This window comes from Peromyscus leucopus, chromosome 3, assembly GCF_004664715.2.
Source record: "Peromyscus leucopus breed LL Stock chromosome 3, UCI_PerLeu_2.1, whole genome shotgun sequence".
NCBI lineage: Eukaryota > Metazoa > Chordata > Mammalia > Rodentia > Cricetidae > Peromyscus > Peromyscus leucopus.
The window spans coordinates 27,568,944-27,595,954 of NC_051065.1; the positions used below are offsets into that span (position 1 = coordinate 27,568,944).

General features: G+C 40.7%; 1 protein-coding gene across 15 annotated transcripts in view; it reads right to left on the reverse strand.

Moving 5' to 3' along the window:
- Positions 1-294: 294 nt before the first annotated feature.
- Positions 295-27,011, reverse strand: part of Adam22 (ADAM metallopeptidase domain 22) — a 219,605-nt gene continuing 192,888 nt past the window's right edge. The window contains exons 27-34 of one of the 15 annotated variants that reach the window (XM_028862267.2): positions 23,780-23,974; positions 21,479-21,579; positions 21,099-21,165; positions 18,808-18,918; positions 16,679-16,765; positions 15,438-15,467; positions 11,126-11,249; positions 295-6,330 (exon numbers count right to left, since the gene is read on the reverse strand). In XM_028862267.2, the coding sequence (XP_028718100.1) occupies positions 6,310-6,330; positions 11,126-11,249; positions 15,438-15,467; positions 16,679-16,765; positions 18,808-18,918; positions 21,099-21,165; positions 21,479-21,579; positions 23,780-23,974 (736 nt within the window). In that variant the 3' untranslated portion in view covers positions 295-6,309. Of the gene's footprint in view, positions 6,331-11,125; positions 11,250-15,437; positions 15,468-16,678; positions 16,766-18,807; positions 18,919-20,085; positions 20,929-21,098; positions 21,166-21,478; positions 21,580-23,779; positions 23,975-27,011 lie in introns of those variants that run through there. The other 14 variants (XM_028862281.2, XM_028862324.2, XM_028862298.2 and 11 more) reach the window with 14 other exon arrangements.

Below are 27,011 nucleotides of genomic sequence, written 5' to 3' on the forward strand. Positions count from 1 at the left end.
TGCTACTTAGATTTCGGTTCTGAATTTGCTTTTGGGTACATCCTCAAGTACTATAAATTGTGTTTCTGGTATTCAGGTTTTAATAATCAGTGTTTAAGTTAAGTCTCCATCAAGAGTTAAATGTCTTTAGGGCAGGGGAGAATTCAGGAGACAAATTCCTTGCTTCCTCACAAGAGGAACAGCCCAACAAATGGAATACCAGTTTTCCCCTGTCTCCTCAGGGACCATGAGAACAGAATCTTCTGACAGCATCTCAGAGATGCTGGCCAGGAAGAAGGAAATGAGAGCTGTGCATCAAAAGAACATAAATCTTTTATTGAAAGTCACTTTATTGATGTTACAAGGAGAGTAACATAGAAAACTGTTATCTTATTAGCTCAGAAGTGAACACTAATAAAATTGTGCCAGAAAGTTAAACCTCGAGTTACAGTGACCTTTAAAAACAGCAAGATTTTGTTTACCTACAATATGAGAACAACTTTATAACTTGAACGGCCATAAAACAAACCACGCTTACTCAGGAAGGCAATCACCATTGACATTTCTGTTGGTGCTTGCCCAAACCCAGGAGCTTTAAAATAGCATAAGACCCTGAAGTGCGAGCGGAGTGGCAGAGAGGAGGTTTGAATGCTGTGAATCTAAGTATGTACACATGAGTACCTGGCTACTCCACGTGAACCACACTGATGCTATTAACATGTCCCCATGGGGTAGCCTCTGTTACCTGTAGATGGGCGTCACCCTCAGAGGCTATGAATGTGGGAAGCACTGGCAGACCTAATGCCACTAACATGAACTGCTCTGGTTAGGTGTGAAACTGTCATTTGGAAATGCTAGTTTGGAGGGGCAAGTCTTCCAAGTTAAAACAAAAATGTTCTGCATCCTGAAGGAACCTTTGGCTTTGAGTGTTTAAAAAAAAAGTTTTCCATTAAAAAAAAAAAAAAATGTTGAGTTATTTGTACTCATTAAAAAGAGGAGCTAGAATCACAGTTTGGAATTGTGCTGGATTAGAAAGGAAGGGGGCTTTCAAATCAGGCAGTGATACCAGTGTGTGATTTAACAGGAACCCTTGTGTTACTCCTCGGCGTCGGAATTCAGTTCAGCACTTTCTGCATTGTGTTAGCTGATAAAACGTAGCACCACTATATTTAAAGATTTGGGCTATTTGTATTATTTAAAAACTCAACCACCAGAACAAATCGTGTCCTGAAATGTCCTAGGTTGAATGCAGAATATGCACACGTGCGTCGTCATACATTTAGGGGAGACTAACTTTTGTTCATAAACACCGAGCGGATGGCCTTGTGGATATGAATCTCATCAGGTTGCTTCATCTCACTGTGTGCCTTTTGTCAAACGAAACAGAATAAAGACATTTTGCCTGGGTTTGACTCCACGGCTGCCCGTGATCAACACTCCCACCATTTCCGAAGCCCCTCCCAGTAGGACACAGGTCAGTGAACAGCGCAACAGGGACGCAGCACTGGACAGTGAGAGACACAGAAAACTAATATTCCAGGAAACTGCAAAGCACCTAACTCTGCCGTCGGTGCCCAGCACTTCCCTCCAGCATGGCCAGTGGCCATCTTGAGTTCTGCATGCTTCACATGGATGTACACTGTGGTCCTACGCTGGGACTAAATGAGCCAGGATCTCTCAAAACTGTTGCTTATTCCCTTCCTGAGATTTATACCCTGAGACCTATTTCTTAGTGACTTTCTAGGGTGCACAATCAAACTAGCATGTGAAAAGGAAATTAAAGATAACCTCCCCTAGTTCGTATTCCTGTGGTTCTCCCAATTTCTGTTTTTAGCCGAAGAAGGCACTAGCCTGCGTGCTAGGGGACATTTCCAATCAAGAGGAAAAGTTCTGCACAGACACTGAATGGGGTGCTAGTTTGGAGCAGGAAGGCTCTAAAAGCAGCCATCAAATCCCATAGTAATGATACTATTTCCTAAGGCCATGGATATGAAGGACACTGGTCTTTTAAGTTTTGATTTTTTGCTTACTGACTTTAGCTGCTCCATGTTGAGGACTGACCAAACTATGACCAAAATGAGAATGGAAATACTACCTCCTGCTTTCCAAGTCTGGGGGCAATTTTGTTTTGCACCTGCAGGGGTGGTAGGAAAACTCTCAGAGCTGAAAGTGCCTGCCCCACAGAGCATACGCTGACAGCAAGTGCCAACAGCGACCAGCAGGGACATTTTATCAGCATGCTGCTCGCACAGACAGATGGGCTGCTGCCTCGGCCAGTTTTCACGACTGTCGACTGGTACCCAGAGAAGACACCCTGCATCTGAAATCAGAGTAGGAAAGCCAGCACTCAAGCCCCAAATGAAGCCCTCTTCCACAGACATGGCAGCTGAAAAGCTGGTAGGCTAAGAATGCCACATTCATCTTGACTCTGCATTTGAGGGGAGGAGGTGCTGGGCGCAGGTGAGCGTGATGCCGTCTGGCGGGGCAGACAGGGGTCTAGTCTTCTCCTTATTCCCTTCAGTTCCAAACTTCATCAAATCTCTTCCTATAGACTGCAAACTGCCAAACAGCCTTCTTTCCCTTTACATTTACATAAGGTAAACATAACCTTACCTTCAAATAGGGATTCATTATATCGGAAAAACAAGGGCCGATCTAAAGTAGTGGGTCAATTTAAGGTTAAGAGAGAACTATAGGACAATAGAAAATTACAGGGTGAAATGGATAAATGAACAAACAACTCTGAAATCCTGAGAGAAGAAAGTGGAAATAACATACTTTCCCTGGCTTAAAGGTAATCATTTAAAAAAAAAAATCGCAAAGGGCAACAGGTAAAGTCACTACAGAAGGCATAGGGTAGGCCAACAGACAGGATGAAGTCATACAGCTGTGCAGGTGGATGAGCAGAAGATGTGGGTCTGTCCCAGAACACACAGCAGCCTCCCACCCACATTGCGGGAAGGCAGAGAACATTTAATTGTATCATCTCTGTGGCTTCTTTTCGACACACCATCAATCTTTCATACCTAAATTCTATGCTGGACTGACCTTCTGTGCAAATACTATTTTAAAAGCCGTGTAAAACAAGGAAAAGACACTGTACAATGAAATAAAGCGCTCGGGTCACACTGCTCCGGAGGCATCTCAACCCCAGGCTGCGTTTCTGTTAAAAAACAAAACAAAACAAAACAAAAACCCTACAGATGGGTTATTCCTCATTGAGCATCTAAGTGAGGGGCTGGGGGTGTGGCTTGGTTCACATTCAGCCTCGCAGAATCGCCAAGCCACTCCGTCTAAGCAGCACCCATCTCTTCCTCTCTGCAGACTACACGTGACTGGGGTCATTCTCTATCTTGCTGACTCTGGAGGAGGGTTTCCCATCTAAGGAGAGTGGCTGGGAAGAGTTAGTCTGGCTGGTCTGTTCCTTAAGGATTCTCTCTTACTGCCGGCCTCCCCTGGTCACACAGGGGAAAGACTTAAACATTCCTTTACATGGGGATGGAAATGACCTGCTGAATGGAACATCTCAGGCATTTGGGCTATCTGCAGTCCTATGATGCCGAGAGTATTAGAAAGAGAAAGGGCATCCATGGCCACATTACTGCCCTTCTCTGCATAGTGATGATACCACAGTAGACTGGGAAGTATGAATATTAATTGCATGACTGAAACCACTATGGAGCTTCAAAGTTCCTCTTCAAAATAGGCATTAAAAAAAAGAAGTAATCACTGTGCTTTAACCGATCCCTTGAGTCTGCTCTGTCTACCTCAGCGAATGAAGTCACACTAAGTTAGATGGAATGTTCTGTAACGCCAATATTGGTGAGTCTGCTGATACATATGTCTTGAAACCAACCATCAACACTAAAGTCTGTTAATTCCCAAAACAATTCCAAGAATGCTTAAACATGGGAGATAAGATACTCAGACTAGAACATTACAGCTATTATATTTCTAAAATCACTGCAAGTTAAGCAAAATATTTTCATCCAGTTTCATATGTGGATGATTACAAGCAAGAGTCACCATCTCTCTGAAAAGGCACGTGATAATGATTTTAATTTTCAGTAATAACTTCAGGTAAAAATAATGGATGAGGAAAGGCAGGCAGGGAGACAGCTAACCAGTTCAATAGCTAGCCACTTGTGAATTCAGGGCTTACATAGCTATCTATAACTACAAAGCATATTTACATGAGGCACCTTTCATCCAAAGCTATAAACTCTTTTCTTGTAGTCAAAATAAACCTTATATTACATTAGCCTTTTATATACTCAATACCAGAAAACATTCAGTGCACATTTAAAGTGATCTTGTTCAAAAGTCACTTCATTCCATCTGTCGCCCGTCTGTCCTTCCGTCATTGCCTTAAGCTATGTGGAGACATTGCTCAACTCATCCATGCCTTTGTCTGAGACTGTTTTATGGAGTCATCAGCAAACTATCCTTTCCTGTCACGATAAACGCTGTTTTCACTGTATAATTTTGCCTTATTAAATTGGTTTTCTAACATCTTCAAAGTGTTTCAGAAGAGTGGACCATTACAGAAGACATAAACTGAGTTGGCCATTGCCGTCTAATCTGGCCCTTCAGTTTGGGCACTTAAGACAATTCTACACAGAGATGAAACAAATGGTGTCCCTGGACACTTGTGGAAGAAATCAAATGCAGAGTGCATTTTTGAGGTCTTGTCTGATGATTCCATTTCTCACATAAAACAAGGAAAAGTGGGAAGCAGGGGGAGAAGTATATTCCACAGCAGACCATGATTGAGCCTCTCAATTTCACATCTCACTAGAGCGGCTTTCTTTTTGAGTGATACAATTGCATTAGAGCAGCTTTTAATTTTTTCATTTCAAATGACAAGATTTCACAGAGAATACTCATTCTTAATAGATCAAAATGTATAGGGCTCAAAACCCCCGGCTCCTTCCCCTGCAGGCTAATGGCTCCCGCTGCAGTCACTGCCTCTGTGTGGCCTTAGATTCTCTTCATCCTTTATGCTCTGCTGAGTCTTCTACCCGCCATCTTGTTCAAAGTCAGCCAGAATGACCTGCTGGCACTTACATCCCAGTGATGATAAACGCTTTCAAGTTGTGAAACAGGTCACTCCTTTCACAGATAAGAATGGCTGAAAGGCTTCTGTTGAGGAACCCAAATTTCAGGCCAGAAAGGGCTCAGGTATTGGCCAGGTGAAGCTACCCACTCATTGATCTGTGTCTTTGGTGAATCCGACCAATCTCAGCAAGACACTTTCTGGAGGGGAGGGCACTCCCTGGCCTCCAGGTAGGATCAGCTGATGTGCCCTGGTACTGAGTGGCTACTGTGACAAGAACCATGTGTCTGTCCTAGATGTGAACAGACAGGCTGGCAGATTCCCAGAGAGCCTGTCCGCTCTAGTGTGTCCTGAGGCCGCATGACGAGCACACATCTAGATTCCACCTTCAGCAAGATGCAGAGGCCGGATGTTTGTATGAGCATTTTGATCTCTTACTCAATAAAACCTCCTCCAGATTGTACACACTTTAAAGGGAAATCACAGTTACAGAAAGATACTTTTACAGCATTGACCACTATATTTACAACATCATCCATTTACACTCTGAAGACCGCAGGATGAAGGACAATGACAGAATTGTGACTGACTGTTTTTAGGCATTTGGCAAAATACACTTATGTGTTACTTTTAAATTTTAAAAATGTTTACATATGTACAGTTGTCCTTGTATGCTAATATAAATATGAAAAGTAAAAAAAAATAAAAATACATGTTTAAAGTTAGCATATGGGTATTGGCCTTTCACAGCTATACCGTCCTGCTACCTGCAGAGAAGTCCTATGTGCCTTAGCCCTGCATGCTAGTCTCTATTATGGGATGTTGTTTCCTTGTATATGGAAAACAATAAACAGAAGCTTCATGCATATGGCATTACTGTTTGCAATGAGGATGTGTTTCAGAATGCCCAGTTCTGAATCCACTTCTGTCCCTCAGGAAAACCTGCTACATTTGGGTCATGTGAGTTAATTTTATTGATATTCTACATATATCTGTCATGCAGATTATCCATGAACATACCAATAGCAGACCATAAATGGTTCCGTGTTGTAGTGTAACATTCCAGTAGTTCTTTTTACTGTTTGGTTAAACCTTAAGCCAATGACAAAAAGAAAATGGCATCCAGGTATGACCCGTGGCTTCCTTGCCTCTGGTGTCTCAGAGGGCCTTCAAATTGTCTGAAGAGCAGAGAGAGTTGCAGTGATTCTGGGTGGCTGGGTTTCTATAAAAGTTGAAGTAAACAGTTTCGATGTGGCACATGTAAACAGTTGTTCTTAAATGGACGTCTCCCATAGCTGCAAACAGAGGAAAGCCAAATCATACACAGCGAAGGAAGAAAGCAGACATTCCGAGCTATGAGAAAGGATTCTAACCAAACGTAAGTAGCTGTGGTGCGTGATCTTGTCTAATAAAGGGATAAAAGAAACACACACACTTTTAGCATTTCTTCGTGTGTGTGGTGGACCATGCATATGAGTGTGTGTGCCCATGTAACGGCAGGAGGCCAGATGAGGGCTTTGGGTCTCTACCTCTAGTACTCCCCATCTCATTTCCTTGAGACAGGGCATCTCACCGGCCAGGGAACTCCTGGATTTCACCTGTCTCTGGCCCCCCAGTGCTGGCTCTGTAGGCACATACATCAAACTCAGGTCTGCATGCCTCCACAGCAAATCCCTTGCTCACTAAGCCATCTCCAAGCTCCAATATCAACCATTGCTGCCTTTTGATAAAAAAATGAAAAACCTCCCACATCCTCATTTCATGTTTCTTAAAATCTTGAATAAACATCATGTCTCTCAGATTACAGAATTTTAAAATATTGTTTTTAAGCTGCCCATTTCCTTTATTTTCTCCAGTATACTGCCAGCTAGAATAGCGATTCTCAATCACAGCTTTGCAAACCTATCTGCAGAAAGGTGTGTGTGTGTGTGTGTGTGTGTGTGTGTGTGTGTGTGTGTGTACATGTTCATGTGTGTGCACATATGGGGGGTGCACACGCATATGCATGCCTGTGCATGTGGAGCTGAGAGGCCAATGTCGTGTCTTTGTACATGATTCTCCGCTTCATTTTTTGCGATGGAGTCTCTGAACTTGGGGCTCATGGGTTTGGCAAGTCTAGCTGGCCAGCAAGCTCCAGGCTTCCCCCTGCCTCTGCCTCTGCCTCCTCAGCACCGGGATTACAGGTATTCACCACCACACCTGGCCTTTTACATGAGCACTGGAGACTTGAACTAAGGTCATCACGCTTGCACAGCAAACATCCCCAGCTGAGCCATCTCCTCAGGCCTGATATGCAAAAGTTTTAAAAGCCACAGCAATTAAATAAAAATCTCACTGGTGGGGTTTAGCTTCAAAATATTTTGGAGCTTTACAGACAGTTCCCATGCACAGGCAAGGCTACAAAGTTTGGCTCCATCGGTACAAACACCATCCCCATAAACACTACTGTGGTCCCATGATCAGGCCATGAGCTTTCCTATCACTGACTCCTATAAGACTGTTCCCTCGGACCTGACACATTAGAGTGGAAGGATGCATGCCTCCCCACCCCTCCCTCTTCTTTGCTTCTGCTATCAATTCTTCATAGTGAGTCTGGTCAGATCTGCTTTGTGCAGTAATTGCCGTCATGGACTGCAAACAACTTTTGTCCACTCAGACAGGCATCTCAATTCACCAGAGAAGGGGTTTAATTTTTAAAAGTCTGCCAATGAAATATATTGCCAGTCTATCGGACTCATATATATTTTATACAAGAACAAAGAAAGTATGATTAGAGTGGCTCAGCTTATATTTAACTTCCATCCAAATTACATTTTAACAGGATATATGAGCTGTTTCACGGCATGTAAATTTGGGGGAATGAAAAGGAGACAACATGATTCGTATTTCTTTGCTGTTTTGTTTTGTGAGACAGAGTGTCATGTAGCCCAGGTTGGCCTCAAACTCACTATGTATCTGAGGCTTGCCTTAGTCTCCTGACCTCCTTCTACCTGTCAAGGGCTTTAGTCAACATGGCACCGTAGCTGAGTTAAGTATGTCTTTCTAGGTAGGTTACTTTAACATGCTCGCCCAAACCTTCCTGGGATTCTTGTTCTAACAGAAATTGTCACATACTCCACGGGCACGGAAAAGCCACTTGAGCTCCCTACCCCGGCCAGGTTTATGTACCTTTACTATTAAACAGACCTACACTGGAGCTGGAGAGATGGGCTAGTGGTTAAGAACACTGGCTGCTTTTTCCCTCCAGAGGACTCAGGTTCGATTCCCAGCACCCACTCACAGCTGTCTATAACTCCAGTTCTAGCGGGCCCAACACATTCTTCTAACCTCTGGAGGTACCAGGAATACACATGATGCACGCATACATGCATGCAGGCAAAGCACTCATACACAGAAAATGAAAAAAAAAAAAGTCTTACGTGTTTTTTAAAAAGACACCTTTGTTATTATTTGGAACCCAATGGGCACTTGTCTCAAACCTAAGGATCCTTTTAAGTGGAGAGGAAGTAATCAGTGTGCTATAAGGTGTCCCAGGCAAAGAAAATAGGAACGCTTAGATGGTGGTCTGGGATGGTAGACAGACAAAACTGTGGCCATAATGAGCTTGCAGGGAAAAACAAAACAAAATAAAAATATTGAAGAAAACTAAAAGTCATGATTATCCCCGGGAGAAACAAATAAAAGACAACTATTTCATCATCAGTAGCAATAGGCACAATTGCCCACACCTGTGTGGCTTTAGCATCAGGCTTGCTGATGAAGTTTTCTACAGCTCACCAAGCCAGCTGAGACACCTACTCAGCAGGATTCCTCTACACAGTACAGGGCTGTCCCACATGACACAGACCAAGTCAGACCTTCCATACCGCTGTCACAGCAGTAGAGTCCTTGACATCACACTGCTCAGCCCTTGGGAAGAGCATGGAACACCCATTTCTCCTGGGGAACTGTCCTTTTCATGAGTTCTCATGTGTTAACATCTCTAATAGTCTACACTATGCCATGGTGACAGCTGAGAGAACACCCCCAGCTTGATGGAGCAAAACAATGATGTAGACAATTTACGTAGAGAAGACATGAAGTGCTAGACTTACAGCTCCGAGGAAGGAAGAACAACAGCACCTTGTTTATCACACAGCACATCACAAACAGCTGGATGTCTATCAACAAAGCCTGAAAATTTGAGCTCTGGGAATCTGAGTTTGTTGAGGAATATTCCTTTCCACTGTGTGAAGATGTGTCACTGTGATTGGCTTAATAAAAAAGCTAAACGGCCAATAGTTAGGCAGAAGGTATAGGCGGGATTTCTGGAGAGAGCTCTGGGAAGAAGGTGGAGTTGCCAGCTAGACATGGAATGACCAGGGAATGATGGAGATAAGGTAATGAGCATGTGGAAGAATGTAGATTAAAAAATGTGGGTTAATTTAAGTTATAAGAGCTGGTTAGAAACAAGCCTAAGTTAAGGCTGAGCTTTCATAATTAATAAGTCTCCATGTCATTTTTTTTTTTTTTGTGAGCTGGTGGCCCAAAAAGAAAAGTCCATTTACATGAGTTATTTCTTCAATTTCATCTTATATCATTTCCAGCATTGAGATGCTGAGGAAGTTTTCACAATGAATGAACAAAATGTCGTTTCTTATTTGTATAGACTTTGTGATGGCTGTATTTTTTTTTTTTTTTGGTGTTTTTGTTTGTTTGATGGTGGTGGGTTTTTATTGTTGTTATTTTACTGACCCTGGGTTGATCAAGCCAAAGTATAAATGACCAACATTACCTTGAGCCCCATAATTTTGATTCAGGATCAGTGAGGCTCTAAGACACCTTCAGATACTAAAAATTCTCAGGACCCTGTGCTGGATAAATCTGTGGAGGCTGCAAAAGCTTCATCTTTTGACATAACAGGCCATGAGAGGTCTGGACATCAGTGATTATTCTTTCAGGTTCTGAGTTTCACTGAAACCTCTGAGGGCTGGTCTGACTTTCCAAATTCTACTTTCTACCAAACTTCACAGAATGAATGCACTGGGGGAATGGTGTGCAACAGGGTATACTGACTAAGATGTAAGAGGGATTTAATGCTTAAATAGAGTTCCTGGTAAATTATGTTTTTATCATAAAAATGAATATCTCCATATTTGTTTTTGAATTTGGCTTTCTGGGGCCAGGAAAGATGGCTCAGTGGCTAAGAGTGTCCCATGGGAGGCAGCTCACAACTGCCTGCAAATCTAGCTCCAGGAGATCCAGTGATGTCCTCTTCTGGCCTCCATAGAACCTATACTCATATGCACATATCTTCACACACATGTTCACATAATTAAAAACAATAAATATAAACCTTGTTCAATTTTTGGATTTTTGGAGGCCATAAGTACAGCTCAGAATTAGAACATATTTTTTCTATCAAGGTAGCAAGGCACTGGGATTAAATTCTCCTTACCACAAAACTAAGTTGATTTAAAAAAAAATAGAAAATTCTGTTAAATTTTACAATACCCTTTGTAGTATTCTTTCAATATGACAGGTTTCTTCAAATATTTTTCCTTGCATATAAATTCTACCCTTGGTACCAAGACACTAATGTGGTTTTCTGTCATAGGTTCCTGTTTCCGAACTCCTATTAAATTGTAAAAAGCCAATGAGAGGCCTGAGCAATCAGACTGGACATAGAGAGAGAACTAATTCACTTAGTCTCTAGAATTCCAAGGCAGGGGTATTAAAAAAGATTTTTCAGAGCCTCATAAAGCAAAATACATCCTTTTTTTTTCAAGCCCAGAGTTGAGTAAAACAATAATGAAAAGTAAAGACATAAGAATATAGTAATAGGCCAGGCGTGGTGGCACATGCCTTTAATCTCAGCACTTGGCAAGCACAGGCAGGTGGCTTTCTGGGTTTGAGACCAGCCTGGTCTACCGAGTGAGTTCCAAAACAGCCAAGGCTATACTGAGAAACCTTGTTTAAAATACATACATAAATATGCATATGTATATATATGTTAATATATATTAACCAGGCATAATGGTGCATGCCTGTGATTCCAGCACTCAGGATCAATAACAACCAAGTATAAAGCATGTGGGAATTTCTGTGTACCCTGGCACTCTGCCGGTTCACTGTCTTCTCCTCGTCAGGAAGTGGAGGCATCGGATACGGGTATTTTCTGCTGGAGGCAATAGAGCCAGTTGATGAAGAAGGAGACTTGGCAGGAGACAGGGTCCTGAGATGCCGAGAATATAAGAAATAAATATCACGTCATGCCTGGTGTCACTTTTCCAATATCTAAAAAGCAGATTCAGAGCAAGCCCCCTGACATCTACTTTCACTAAGTGTCTACAGCAAAGCTTTAACTACTGGGGAGATAACTGTCATTGTGAAATGGAATGCTGTGATTTTGACTTCCTAATCCACAACAGCGATGGAATGTCTAACTGGTACTACACAGATCATTCTCTTAAACTACAAAGCCAATAATGAAATTTCTTTTACAATAAAAAGGTAACATGGAAAAGGGGAAAATATTCTAAGAGCTCATTACAGTAAATTAAGTAAACAGCATATTGACATTCTACTTTATTTTACCCCTTAAAATGCTTCTCTAAGTACAATAATCTCAAATAAAATCTTATAGCATAAACCACGGATATATTCACTGGTTGCTAAGTCATACTCTACACAAAACTCATGCATTCAGAGGCCCGTGTGTTAGTTGTGAAGAACAAAGGAAAATACAAGGCTTTTAATATCAAATTAGTAAACATGCAAGCGGTAAGGAGTGCAGAGTTCCAGCCAAACAAAGTCTGATGAGAACATACAAAAACGGTCTGCTTCCTCCCTGACTCAGCATTTCTGGAAGCAGCAGTCTTACACTGAAGTGGTCTGATGTTCCTACCACAACTGCGATACCTGTGACTGTGCTGAGCACACTAGGAGAGGCCTGTCTGTCCCTCCTTTGTCTGTGAGAGTGGATGGGAGACCACTGAACTGGTTATGCCGTGACATGGTAACTCAAGTCCTCCTCCACTGCGACTGGTCGGTCTGGTACTGCAGCCACCAGACACTGGACAGGGCGAGGCTCCCACGGCTTTTCTAAGATGCTGAATTCAACCTAACATTTGAAGATGCTTTTTCCTATATACTCTGAGATCTAGATAAACATTCTTAATTGATTTTAAAAATCAGGAGTGGCCCCACTCACTTTTAAACCTTAACTCCTAATGCTCCTTCTGTTTTTTTAAAATTCCTCAGGGTGGTTCCCTACCAGGAACTGCTGGAAGGCAGCCAGAAAGCTACTAGGCTTCTCTTATGCTGATGCTCTCCATACTGGAGAGGTGGAAGTAGCTAAGAGTAATAGTATTTCAATTTCTCTTCAGTTCTACAAGAGCAACACATTGCTACATCTTGTGTGTGTGTGTGTGTGTGTGTGTGTGTGTGTGTGTGTGTGTGTGTGAAGATGTGCATGTGTATATAAGTACATGTGCACAGTGTATGCTGTGTAGGTAGGGCAGAGGTCAACCTCTGGTATTGCTCTTCAGACACAATCTACCTTATCTTTTGAGACTATGTCTCATAGGCCTAGGGTTAAGCTAGGTTGCCTGGCCATGAAACACCAGGGATTGGACTGTGCCTATCTCCCCAGACCTGATATTACAAATACAGGGCACCATCCCTAACTTTTTTTATGTGGGTTCTGGGGATGGAACTCATATAGCACAGACAGTGTGCTACCAAAGAGCTCCTGACACATAAATTTAAATTTAAAATTAAATGTTTTTTTAAAATAAATTAAAAACAAATAGGACCATGATTGTTAGGAAACAGACTCAATATATATAAAATGAGTGTAAAACTTGCATGTAGCCGGGCGGTGGTGGCGCACGCCTTTAATCCCAGCACTCGGGAGGCAGAGCCAGGCAGATCTCTGTGAGTTCGAGGCCAGCCTGGGCTACCAAGTGAGTTCCAGGAAAGGCGCAAAGCTACACAGAGAAACCCTGTCTCGAAAAACCAAAAAAAAAAAAAAAAAAAAAAAACTTGCATGTAGATGCTTCTAAAAATGAACCTGATTCAACTTTTTAGCCAAATCATTATGAGATTTAAAAGAATCCACGTTTAGGAAAGGTAGTAAGTTATACAACCAAATCTTATTTACTCTAAGGTCATGGAAGCTAAATTCTCATTTTTGTTTATTGCAGCGTGTGTGTGTGTGTGTGTGTGTGTGTGTGTGTGTGTGTGTGTGTTCATAGCATAAGCTGTTGGCTTATGATGTCATAGCCACATCGGCCTTAGCTTGGCCATGGGCTCAAATGACCAACACTGTCCATTCAAAACCATTCCAATGCGAGGGGGCTGCGCACCCAGACTTGCTCAGAGGTATCTTCACATGGGCACAAACAATAGTGAGTTAAAACAAAACAAAGCTGGAAGTGTTCTTCAGAACCCCACAAAAATGGCTCTGCATGACTTCTCACAGCAGAACTTTGGGGAATTTATACTTTGGACCCTGAAGGGAAGAAGAGAAACCAAGCCAGACATTTTTAGTGGTGGAAAGACAGGAAACAGATTCTGGTGGGTGGATGGAAAAGCCCAGAGCAGAGATGAAAACGAAGGGAGAGAACAAGGCAGGGTCAGTTAGTTTTGGGAAAATAAACTGACGATCTGTCACAATTGCTGGAGGAAGGCCTTCAATTCTAATCTGGCTTCCATTTGGCCAAGTGTCAGCCAACCTCATTCACTAACAAAGCAACATGAATTTCTGGATAAATATTAGCCATTTATCCTCATGACATTTTTAAGAACCATAATAACGACAGTGGGGGCACCACAGAATTAGGTAACGAAGGTGTGTTTGTCTACCAGGGGACTGTGATGCACCTTGGGACTGTAGCAGACTAACAGGGCTTCTTTTTAAAGGCAGGCCTGCAAAACGAGGAGGAGGACACAGAGCCACTCCTTATTTGCTTGGGTTCACATGCTAATTTTACAGTAATCTGCTCCAGAAGGATTGAAGTGTCCTGGGTCAGGGTGTAAGCTTCATACCCTCTAGCATCTTACAGCAATCACTGAGAAATGAGAGGGAACAGATTTGTGAGTCAGCACATCAAGTTCTAGTTCTGCTTCTGACATTCATGAGATGTGCTACTTTGGGTAACTCTTTGCACCCCAGTTTCCTCCATCCACAGAAAGGAGCCAAGAATGCCTACCTCTTGTGATGGGAGAAATAGAGTAGGCCTTTGACACCCTTAGTTTCTATAATTCTCTTGCAGAGTCAATGTGGTTTCCATAGATCATGGAAATGGACTTTTAGAAAATGCTGATGAAATGAGTGATCAATTGGATAGCACTCAAGAGCATGGACACTTTCTGGGAACGTGAAAGGCAGAGGTCACCACTGAGGGTGGCAATCAATGATTTTCTGTGATTTCACCTGCACTTTTCCAGTGGCCTGAATACATTGGAAACAGAGTTAGGGCAATCACTGTCACATGGGAGCACAGCTGAGGTCCTCCTGCGGGTTTTGCAGTATGGCCTTGGAACTCTGGGATACTACATTTTCATTGGCAAACCAGTTTGCTGCAGTCACTAATTCTCCACTACATGTTGGTAAGAATGTCACAACTCCACATGGGTGTTTAAGAAGGTGACCTGTGTCCTCATCTGTGGGTTCTGTCAAGGGAGCTCAATATAGGGTTGGTGAAGTCCAGCCTAGCTGTGAACACACTTAGGCCTCTGCGAGGGTTGGTTTGGATGAAGAGTAGACAGAATGCTTTCTGTTGTGTCAGAATCATGGTGCTCAGAGCTGGGGCTTATCTTCATTATTCTCCACTGCCACTGAAATCCAGAGTTGATCTCCAAGTCTTAACAGCACAACTTTTATTAATCAAAAAGGACAGTGAAATCACAACCATCCACAAACTTTACCATTTAAATGAAAATGTAGATTTTTTGTAATTAATTCCTAATGTGACTCTGTGCTGTAGGTACCAGCATCTCTGATTAAAAGATGAGACAAAGGAACCCTCTTGAATTTCCCTCATAGCTTGGCTCGTGCAACCAGGGGTGCTGAAGCATTTCCCCATCCAAATGGTGCTCAGTCAGGCAGCTTCTGGGCAGACTCGGGGGTGGGGAACTGATTTTAAAAACTGGGGACTCTCTTGAGTTACATCAACTTCTCAGCTCACCCAGGGGAGGTGCATAAACTCTTCCGGGGTACCATTTCATAAATTACTACTATACAAATGCTGTCAATTTAGAAATAAAGGTCCTAACTTATATAGGACCAAACTCATCCTATTTTGGATCCATGGATGGTACAAGTTACAATCTGCCCAAAAGCCTGATAAAGAGAAAGAAAAAAAAAAATAGGACTGCAGGTGAGCCAAGACTCCAAATAACATCCAAAGCATCTTACCTGTCTTCTTGATGCTGGCCATCTTGGGAGCTACAGGTGAAGGTGGGATTGTTTGAATGTGGGTGTATGTGTAAATGCGATTCAGTGTGGGGAAGTGTTGGGGGGGCAGAGGGCAGGGAAGGAGAGGAGCATGGGCTGTAAAAGCAGGATATATTTTTGTGAGCAGGCAGGGGTTATGCTTTCCCTTGGGGTATATGCAAAAGTTATGGATCAAATTAAAATGCAGGTAGGTCTAATCATTTTCTCAAACTATATACAACTAAACTGAATGGTACACTGGAAGAGAAAGTCCACCTTATATGGGTGCTGAGAGTTAAATATATGTGGCATAGTTTCATATCTGTTCAGTGCTGACCCAAGTTATGGCAATAAGGAGCACGAAAACTCAAACTGTGCTCAAAAGAGGCAGTGACGGAGTCTCTATTTCCTCTTTGCATTAGCTTTCCACAAAGTAGTCAGACATGAAGTGGACATTTACATTATAAAGAGTGGGGAGCTGACATCTGGAGGCATAGGAGACTTTCTCTGATTTGTAATACGCGCTTCAGGGAACTGGGGAAATGGATAGCTTTTAGAATGTAGAAGTTCTCACTGCTAGTCGGGTGTTTTCTATCTGCTTCCTGCTTTTGAAACATGGAAGTCCTCTACTGCTTTGTTAAAAATTTATAGAATACTTTTCTCAGCACGGCCCCAGTGCTAGCAGAGGGCTCTACAGGACAAAGAAAACTAAGCTCACTGCATGCTACCATAATATCATCTCACTGTTTTCCAGTTCATCAAATCACTGTTTCTGCTTGAAATAAAATTCCAGTTCAGTTTCTTGGCATGTTTTTCTATGCACTATGCACCCTTAGATAATAAGCAGGAAAAATATATTATGAAACTTCTAGATTATGGAAATTAAATTGTTGAGGTTAATAGTGCTTCTTTATTAGTGGAGGGTATGTTTCATGCCCATAGAACACTACACAGCATAAAATGAAGAGGAAGCTACTGAAAAGCTCAAAGAGGTGACAGGGACATGCACTAAATGGCAACCCTTTCAAATGGCTTCATTTGAAACATTGAGAAAAGAACTCGCTCAGGAAGCCCAATCACATCAAAAGGCAGAAAATGAATGGGCCCCTTTCCACCTACAGGAACTTGTATTAGGAGATACAAGGGAGAGCGAGGCAGTCACACTACAGTACGTGTATGTGCCGGGAGAGTGTGAAAGGAGGATAAATTAATTTATAAAGTACCTAAGGTACGGTCCTTCAGTGTTTTTATTCACATCTTCTACCCATTTAGCTACATTACAGGCTCTTTTGAACCATGGGTTTAAATACCTGCAGGGAGCAATGGAAGGAACAAAGAAAGCAGAACAAGATAGACAATCTGAAAATACACAGCACAAGCTTAGCCATGATGTTTTCACCCTCCAAATGCAAGTGACTACGGCAAATAAACCAGGATGGACACCGGGCGACTGTGAGGCAGTCTACAGAATGGCGTGGAAATAATCTCAGCTACAAGGCACAAGGCATTCTACAATGTATTACGTTTCTAGGAAAGCCTCTTCCAGTGGCTCCTCACTGTCAGTCAGAAACTCTCTTTTGATCAGAAGTCTCATGAGCCCACCTCAAAAGCAGCTTTTTTTTTTTCCCCAAGCCACTTCTCAATTGGCTCCTTGGTTTTCAAATAATATTGGTGCTTTTTGAAAATATTCAGAGTGGCTGCAATTCCAACCTGGTATTTAGGCACATAAAACCTCAAGACAATTTAAAGGAGCCAAGTTCTCTTTATAGGCTAGAAATGCTTCTTACACAACCACCGTTTTACTCTCTCTGAGAGTCTAAGAAGGAGTCAACTTGAAGTGCTCTCCACTTGGCTTCTGTAAGGAGCAGAGTTCTGCACCCCGATCCTGGAGCCCCCAAGCACATTCACTACAGTTCGAGTAGGCCTCCACGACCTTGATTTAGTGATTTCATTGAAGCCCCGCTCCTTCCTCCTCTGTGTCACTCCAGACTAAAATGTCCCTGAGAGCTTTAGGAAACAGCCTTCAGAAGTTGCTTTCCAAAAGAATGGCTGCCAGAGCATAATGCCAGCATCTTCCTGGCCGGTCTGGCAATGGCACCATGGGATGGCCGTGCAATCTCAAAGGCAGGGAAACTGGAGGGACAGTTGTTGCTTTCCATGGAGCTTCTTTGATTTTTATTGCGGAGCCAAGCAAAAACACAGCCCCTTGGGATTTGCTCTGATAAAACAACGTTAATTTAACAATTTCAGCACTGGAAGAATTTGGAGGTTTTACTGGACTTGCTCATCTAAAAAGTAGCTCCATGGTACTGTAGTTAACGAAGATCCAGTTTATATAAGATTTGGAAACAAATCTGGTGAAATTATAAAACATATTAATTTTTAGTTAAGACTTGTTTCTTTCCTCCATATGTAGTCTTTGAGTTATTTATAAATATATTTAAACCAAAACTACTATATTTCCAGTTATACTTAAAAACCAGATTATTTCTCCACAGCTCTTTCCCTCATTTTGAGCCATTAAGAAGGCACTCTGCAAAATAAATATTATGATTCCACCCTGAAAGAAGGGTTCCATTGATTTTTATGCTTATAAGACCATTTTTGCTAAGATACATCTCCCGGTTCAGGAAGAACTCACATTAGTTTTGCCTTTAGCCACAACCATTGCCAACTTGCACTTTTCACAGAGATAGCCAATCAAAATCTGCGTGAACATTTCCAGTGGGACTTGGAACAGAAAGAAAAAGTCCAAGAGCAAGTGCAGCCGCTGATGAAGTGAACGGCCTCAGAACAACTACAGGAAAAGCTCATGCAGCTGTCATCGGGAGAAACACTGCCACACAGCAAACTCAGTTTCCCACAGGCAGGAAGCTACTTCCTGGGGGACACCTTTGTTCCTTTCACTGACAATCTCGGAAACTCGAAGGACAGGTGCTGTGGCGGATCCACAAAAGTTCCAAACACATAGTTGGACTTGCACGGGATGGGCCTTTGCCTCTGTTTCGGTTCTGCGCTGGAGAGCTCTGGGGACCTGGCATGGTGGCGAGAGTGATGGGCCCTTAGGAGACTACAATAAACCTGCCTATGTGGCTTGACTTAGCGCGGCTTGTTAGTGCAACATGCAAAAATAAAAATAAAAAAAAAATGCATTGGACAGGATAGGAGAACCTCTTCATGTTCTCCAGGATGGAAAGCCAGAGGAAAATCAGCTGCTGCTGACCGGGTCAGGAGCACCACTGAGCAGATACAGGGCTCAGTCAAAGATCAAATGACCCTGCTCTCAGCCAAGGAAGGGACTTTCAGGGAGATTAAGTGGCAGCCCAGAGTGAGGGGGCAAGAGGAGACTGACCTGTGATCCAGACTCCCTGTCTGGGGGCTGTCAGAGCCCCCTGGGCTTATGGCTTGGGATGGGATTGTCTGGGCGAGGGAGTACCCAGGCTCGGGAGCTTGGGGCTCCCTCCTGTAAAAACACAATATATAATACAAAGTCTAAGCCAAAAAAAATTTTTATAGCGTGAACAACAACAAGGAAGATGCAAAATCTTTGAGTGGGAAAACAATATAACCACCAAGGACAGTTAGTGTTTTGTTTTTTAATTTACGGAGCATGCATTGGTGCTGCATGTTTTAATCCGGGCCCCAATTTTTCATCATCCTTTGGGATAATGTGGTTCTAAAGGGGGATGATGAAATAACAGACCTGAAAAAGTTCTTATTATGAAAAAAAAGGATATGCTTCCTGTGGCCATTCTCCTCCTGGCATAGTCACATGAAAGGCAGTATTACATTATAACCAAATGGTATGACTTATATAGAGAAAGTATAAAAAGTTGCTAACATAATTGTTAATATGATATATATCAGAAATTCATATTTTCAGAAGTATATAAATGTGTATGCATGTATGTATAGACAGTTCCCATACAAGAAAGTTTCTGAGCATGGATGGTCAGCTTCACAAATGTGGCTCCAACTAATTAACATGAATCATGCAGCCAAATTTAGAAAACTCTGGAAAGTCTGAGGGAACCTTTCTTCTTGACTGAGAAACTTCTATTATACTGTCACATTAAATATTAGAACTTAATTATGTCACAGGCAAGATTTCTTAAAGGCTATCCACAATGTAATTTTATCATGTGATATGAGTAGAATTTTATACATTTTAAAAATAAATGATTGCCCTAGAAAATATTATATGATTATTAGTGACTATCAAATGTTCTCTGGGTCCTGATTCCATTGCTTTAATATACTGCTGAAGTTTTTTTCTCCTTAGGAGCTGTGAAAGTCTAGTCATAGAAATATTAAACAGTCCACAAAGGAAGTTCCAAAGAACATTTCACAATTGTAGCTATAATCTTATGAGCAACCAGGATAAGCTGAGGAGTCCTCTTACCAGGTGGCCTCATGCAAAACAAACCAAATAACATTCCAGGAAGAGTTTATCTGCAGTGAGCCCTAAAGCACCCAAGCACTTTGGGAATGCAGAAGATAAACTCTAGTAGATTAGTTACTCATGATGGAGGGCTATGATGCCATTCTGGACCATGCAATGGTATCACTTGAAATTGCTATTATCTCTAAGATAAAAGTATCCTCTAATAAATGTTGATAAGCCACTTACAAGACAATACCATTCAGGTGGAAGGTCCAAATTTCAGGGCAATGTTATTACTCCTAGACTGAAAAAGGCAGGGTATATGATGGAGAAGCTAACGTAAGTTTCTAACAAGCAGTTAACAAACACCTGCTACTCAGACTTTTTAAGTAACACAGAGATCCTGAGAACAACTACTGGAAGAGTGAGACATGAGCAGAAACTTTCCAGGGTCTTGGAAACGGCAAGGGTAATTATAATTACTTCTAGTGGCAAGGTCAGTTGGAAAGAATACTAAGGGTGTGCTTTACCCTGTGAAGGGGGGTAAGGGTTTGTGGAGGCAATGCTTTGCTCGCACTTTCTTAAGTGAAGAAAGAAACACCACCAAAAATTGCATGATGCTTACTTCATTATAAAGGACTTTAAATGTAACTTTCAACCCCACTTTAAAATCGGACTATCATTTAAAACAGTTAAGGTGGCATTAGTGACAATGATTCAGATAAAGAGCAAGTTTAGGTAAATGCCTTTTAAACGTCCTCATGAGGAAAACTTCAAAGGGAAGCCCTTTCCATTAGTCTGAGAGAATGCTTAGATAGCAGTCATGGAGACCTCAGAGTGGTGGCGTTGGACTGTGAGCACTGGCATGCTCTAACACAGTAAGGATTCTCCCTAGTGCTTCCAGGGGAGAGGAAGGGTGACCCTTTGAAATGGTTGGACCCCAGTGATGAGAAGAAAAGAAAGTTATCATAATTCCCTTCAAAGAAAACCAAAACACCACAATGGCAGGAGACTGGAGGAAAAAGCCCGCAGCAAGGGTGAGACCCCCACTATCAGTGAATATTGGTATGGGCACAGTTGCGGAGATGCCTATGTAAAAGAGAAAAGCCAAGGTTAATTTTCATAGGGCAAAGAGAATTAAACAGACAAAACCAAGTCCTGAGGCATGGTAGGTGACTCTTTGACTATCTGCTTAATTAACAGTCATCACTAATAGCACACGACCTTCAAATGCCTTTCCCATTAAATGTACAACTTACTCAGTTGAATTAGATCGAGGTCTAAATCTTTTGCCTCTGATTTTCTTTTTGTTGCCTCCCAGGTTACCTGAAAAAGAGCATTTACAGCTAAATTTTCATATGGATAAATAATTGCTTTATGCATAATTACATGGTGCTTGTAATGGGTGTAATTTATTACCAGCATTGCCTCCAAATGTGGGCCTCTGTGCAACTGCATGACCTTCCAATGTTTCCTACCTATTTAGCTACTAAAGCCACAATTTCCCATCAAGGAAACTTCAAAGAACAACAAAAACCAACAGCTAGTGTCTCATTCTAAACTTCTTTGCTCATAGGAAAGAATACATCCATAGAGGGACCCAGAAGACAGATCTTAGATTCTGAACACTCTTCACTACCTTGCCAGGAGTTACTTCTAGGTCTCCCATTTTCACAGATGTCTGAAATATGTTTTGTGTCTGGAATCCTTTCACTCCAGGAATGAGAGAGTCCATTTGACCTGAAAGTAGAAGTATTTACATATTGTTCAAAAATATAGCCAAATAAATATTTTGGAATCACTAAGCAAAATTTGTAAGCATTACTGTACATTAAATAAAACAAATCAATAAAAAAGAAATCTGAAATGAAAGAATGAAGAAAACATGAAAGTCTTCATGAAGAAGGCAGAATTACACAACATTCAATTTAAGAAAAGTCAAATACAATGGAACCCCATTACAATAGTCATAAATAGAAAAGCAGCAGAAATAGAAAGCCAATTTACATTCTCCAGAACACAGCAACCACAGAGCAAATTCAGCAAGTATTACAGTCATATAACCCCAGCAGCAGGGCTATAATGGGGTCCCACCATAGATGTTTCTTAATTGTAAAGCAATGATTTCCATTCAAATATTATGAGAACATGGACTTTTAAGAGATTGCATAAAATTTGCCCAACTGAACCTGGTTAACTTTATGAAAGTAATACCCAATTAATAAAATTATTATCTGAAAATTGGTATTTTTCTACACAAATATGCCTCCAATGAATATAATGCATGTCAGTTAACTGTCCAGTAACTGAACTGAATCAGTTCTTTTTCATGGAGATCTCTCTCACAAAGCCCATGTCCCATTGAGCCCTTCTGCTATTTGTATCCTACTATTACTAAATGAACTAGGTATAAGAATCAAAATTAATACACCTACCTTACACCATAAAATGAAATTTCAGAATGAAAAGAATGTGACAAACCTGGTCTGGAGCCTAATAATTTGATATGCTTTTGACTGATCAGAACCTATTGTACAACTTCCCAAAATCTGGGGATTAGTCCTGCACATTATAAAGCTCCTTCTTAGCAACTGTAGAAATGGCAGGCACTCTGCTTAAGCCACTGTCCTTTGAATCACTCTGGTTAATTACTAATAATATCAACTTGAAAAGGAATCTCCCGACTGAAAGCAAACAGAACTTGGCACAATTAATACATATTACTTTCCTATGTTGGAACTTCTTCAACATCATTTTCTACTGACAAAGTCATTCGTATTTTGTATGAAAGGCCAATGAATGTTCCTAGAACTCACTGATTTCTCCACTTTTTACTGCTATTTAATTTAAAATTCCATATTTGACCAAGCAAATATTTATATTAGAGCATGCTAGTAGATCCCCAGTCACCCTCTCTTAGCCAACAGGTCCTCCATAATAAATTAAAAGAGTAACTTTTATACTCTATGAAGTGTATGCTATATCATGTACTACTAGGCTCAAAACCAGCACTACTTTTGTTTTGAGTTCAGTTAGCTAAGAAATGTGTTTAAGAAAGTTCCCAGTGACTAACTGCTGTGTATTCCTATTCAATGCCTGCAAGGACTGAGCACCAAGGCAGGTTGTTTTACGGATCATCCACTCCATCTAGACTATCAGAAGAGATCATGTTCCCTCTCAATAAACTAGTTCCTTCAGTCTACAAGTAACAAGTGTACCCAGAGTTATGAGTGGATCAACTGAAACTCTTTCTCCATCCCTTACACCTCAATGGGAACTTTAAAGATTGTTTTCTCCAAGGGTATTTTAGTTGCCTTTAATGTTAGGTAGGTTCTGTGAAACATCCTATTTAGTTCTTCTAGTCATTTACTGTCAACTGACTTTGAAAAAGGTGTCATACATCTTAAGATGCTAGAACAAGAATATGTCATTAGAGTTTGAGACATAAATAATATAGTAATCCTACCTATACTTAATTTTTCAATTAAGATCACAGTTATAAAGTCTACAAATAACCATTCCAGAAAAAATCATAATATTAAACTATACAATTCACAGAGAAGCAATCTTTTTTTCACAGCAAGCTTAGCTTTGAAATATACGAAATTAAAGACTATTCAATGCAGCATTTATATTACCAGTTTATCTTAATTGCCTTTATTGAAGCATGGCAGTAACCCTTTTCTTTGACTACCAAGCATGACATAAAGCCCACCATGTAAAAATATTTTCAAATACTACGTTTTGCTTAAGTCATATGTAACATGACAGGAAAAACCCGGGGGTTTCTACACAGATTCAGAGTTGTTGCATTTTGTTTCAATTTTGTTGCCTGATTTTATAGAAAGTGGTTCCGAGCATATGACATTTTGAAGTGGAGTAATCAAAGAACAAGGGATACTATTTTAACATTCAAGAAAGAAGGAAGAAGTAACCAAACCTGCTGCAAAATAATGAAATGTTCTGACTAATGGAATAATGTGTGATGGAACAGGTGGAAATCTGAAAATGCGACAGAAAAGCAGACCTCTTCTTAGAACTAGATGCTGAGTTTGTGCTGACTCCAGGAGGAATGTCGCTATAAAAAGAGTCACCATCTCCAGGCTTTTTTACATAATCTCCCTGCGGTAACTGTCTAAGGCATAATAAACATTTCAGAGTCAGAAAACAGGACACACACATGAACACAGACATATACAAATATTATTTCAGGAAAAAGAGAGGTAGGGATAATGGTCTACATGATCAAATCTATAACATATGAGATTATTAATAAATGCGACAAGTTCAACTCCTTCTAGCTGCAGAGGTCAGAAATGCAATCATGAAGTCTTGGCAGGCTGGATGAATAAAGCCTTGCTTTCAGGAGAAATATGGAAAGATGAATTATTTTCAGTGCAACATCACCCTACCTGGAGGTGTTAACTACAATAACTTTTTCCTTTAAAAATTGATGTTGAAGCTGTGTTTAGACATTCCTTGCTCAAATAAGGCAGGCTCTTTTTCAAATCTAGTGAATAAATTATTCATGATTTAAAATATATGATAAATATGCCCTTGACTTAGTTTTAAAAGATTTGATTGCTTTCAGTTATTTTACAATTAAAGCCAAATAAAACCTTACTAGAATGGTGTTCAGTTTGCAACTCCATTATTTAAAGGAAATTTAGAAGATTCAAATTTGAATCAAAACAGTAATTCTGTATCAGACAGTAGAACATGTAAAGGAATGTGACTTAGCAAAGGAAGAAAGAGTTGAAAAGTAGCTGGGTTTCTTGGAAGACTATGGAAAAGCATCTATGACAGATGGTAGTGACACTTCCTATCTCCACCACAGCAGGAGGGGCGCAAGACAGGAGCGCCTGCTTAACCCTTGCAGGACTGAAGCCACTTGGCTCATTCTGAATGAGCTAAGACAGCCACAGTCTAACTACTTCTCCAAAAGGAACTGGAAGAAACGCTCAATACCCCCAGACAACTCTGCCCACAGCCAATGCAGACATTCAATGTGTGGCCTCAAACAGCCAAATGCATCCAAATCACGACTAGTTCACTCATGCTATAGGTGGAGGTGTCAAAGCTAGAGATGGGCTAAGAACTTCAAACAAGTATACGTCACTAAATCTCCAACAAATGCATCTGCTCCCTAAGTCCCTTTCAGTTCAGTTTCCGTTAATGACCTTGATGGTTTGCAGATACTGTTTTAGCTTTCAGGAACCCTTTGCAGATGTCCCCTTGATTATTTTGATTCCTATTATCATTGTTTAAAATGCTTAGCTGTTTCTGACTGAACATTCTCTCCTAAATTATTTGGACAGCTCCTATAGTACAATTCAGAAAAAGATTGTTCAGTGGGTATAAATAAGGCATGTACTTTAATTTTAATTTTCATGAAACTCTAGTTTTCCATACACTAATTAAAGGAAAAAAAATCTCACTACATTAGTTTCTAAAACTAGCTCCACCCTTGACTGGCAGAGGTACCACCAAAGTGAAGGAATCAATCCTGGAGTTGGAAAAGTTTCAGTTTAATAGAGTTCTGGGATACTTCTCGATTTATCATCCAGTTTACACTGGATTCTTACCTAACTTTACTGTAAAAGCCTCCAGAACATAGATATTACTTCTTAGCAGTCTCCTCAAAATCCCATAAGGAATGGAGTAACTCTCCTTACATGGTAAATGCCAGCAATAAATTATGAGTTTCCTTACAGTGCTCTTAAGAGTGATACTGAACATCCTTCCTTCACTGTCCCAAAATTGATCTTTCTATTTCTTATGTATCTATTACATTTTAGCAGACTACTACTTCCTGCTTTAGAGAGGAGAAAAAATCCCAGGTTCCTGCAATCAATAAAATTGCATCATTTGCTATGAAAAACCATAGAAAGCCAACTAGATGAGCTCCTTAAAAATTTTAATTGACTTTCTTTTTTCCAATTGTTAACTCTTTTTATGGCTTTTGACTTAAAATTTTAGTGTTTTTATGTTTCTCCAGTTTGGATCCTAAAAGTTATTATTTGGACTGACAAAGTGGTAAGTTTTCAAATGGGAAATTGTCTTTATTTTTATTGCATTATATACAAGTATTTTAGATACACATGTTGGTATAAATAATTAGCAAAAGAAAAAATGCTTTGTGACTGAATTCTTTTTCCTCAAAAATCAACCTTTCCTACATTAGTTACAAGATGTCACTTTTTTCTCTATACACAACCTCTTTGTTGAACTGATGTACCTTATTAAATAACATTATTTAAGGAATTTCTATTTGCTAACACAAGGATCAACACCTATCACTTAATGATTTTGGGTAGACTATGAAAACGATAATTTATTTTCCCACATCTATAATTTACAAGCTTATTGACTGATTTTCATTCTACTTCAGATAACAATGTGTTCATAAGTGTAAGTCAGCTAGTATTGAGCCCTATAAATGTAAACATCAATAAAGGTTTTTTTCTGTTTCTTGCTTTTTGGCGGGGGTGGGGGGGTGGGGGGGTGCTGGTTGCACTAACCTCAAAGCCTTTAGATAAATAATTGGTCTGATAATGAGAGAAATCTGACCTTCCTTAAAAGTATCTATTGAGCAGTGGTATTTATCTCATCAATCCGTATACATACTCAAAATTAGAAAATGGGGGGTAAAAGGTCATAACCTCAATATGGAGGAGACATTCCCTAATCCATAGCTAGTGACTGGGCTGTCTCTTATAGGAATTGTTGCTCTCTTGTTTTGAGAAATATTGTGCAAGTTATACCAAGTCATGTTGACAGATGCATGAATATAACTGAAGTATGAAGAATGCAAAAAAAAAAAAAAAAAAGAAACCAAAAAAGGTTTTGGAAAGAAAATGTGGGGAGTCCACAAAAAAGAAAATAAATGGATAAAGGAGATGAGAGAGAAAGGAAGGGGGAGGTAAGGGAGAGACTGTGCTTCAGGTGAAGCTCCGGAGCAGAAAGATGAGGTCTGATCATCACGCTCCTCCCTGGTCACAGGGACATGCTTATTTCAAACAAAGGGAAAGGATTTCAACCGAATGTGGACAGTTTATAAATTTAAGCCCACCAAATATTGCTTGTTCTGTTTGTATCTGCAAACTCAACTGAAAACTAAAATGTACAGTTCCTGCTGTAAACCATACAGCTGTCTGTCGTGCTCTCTGCGA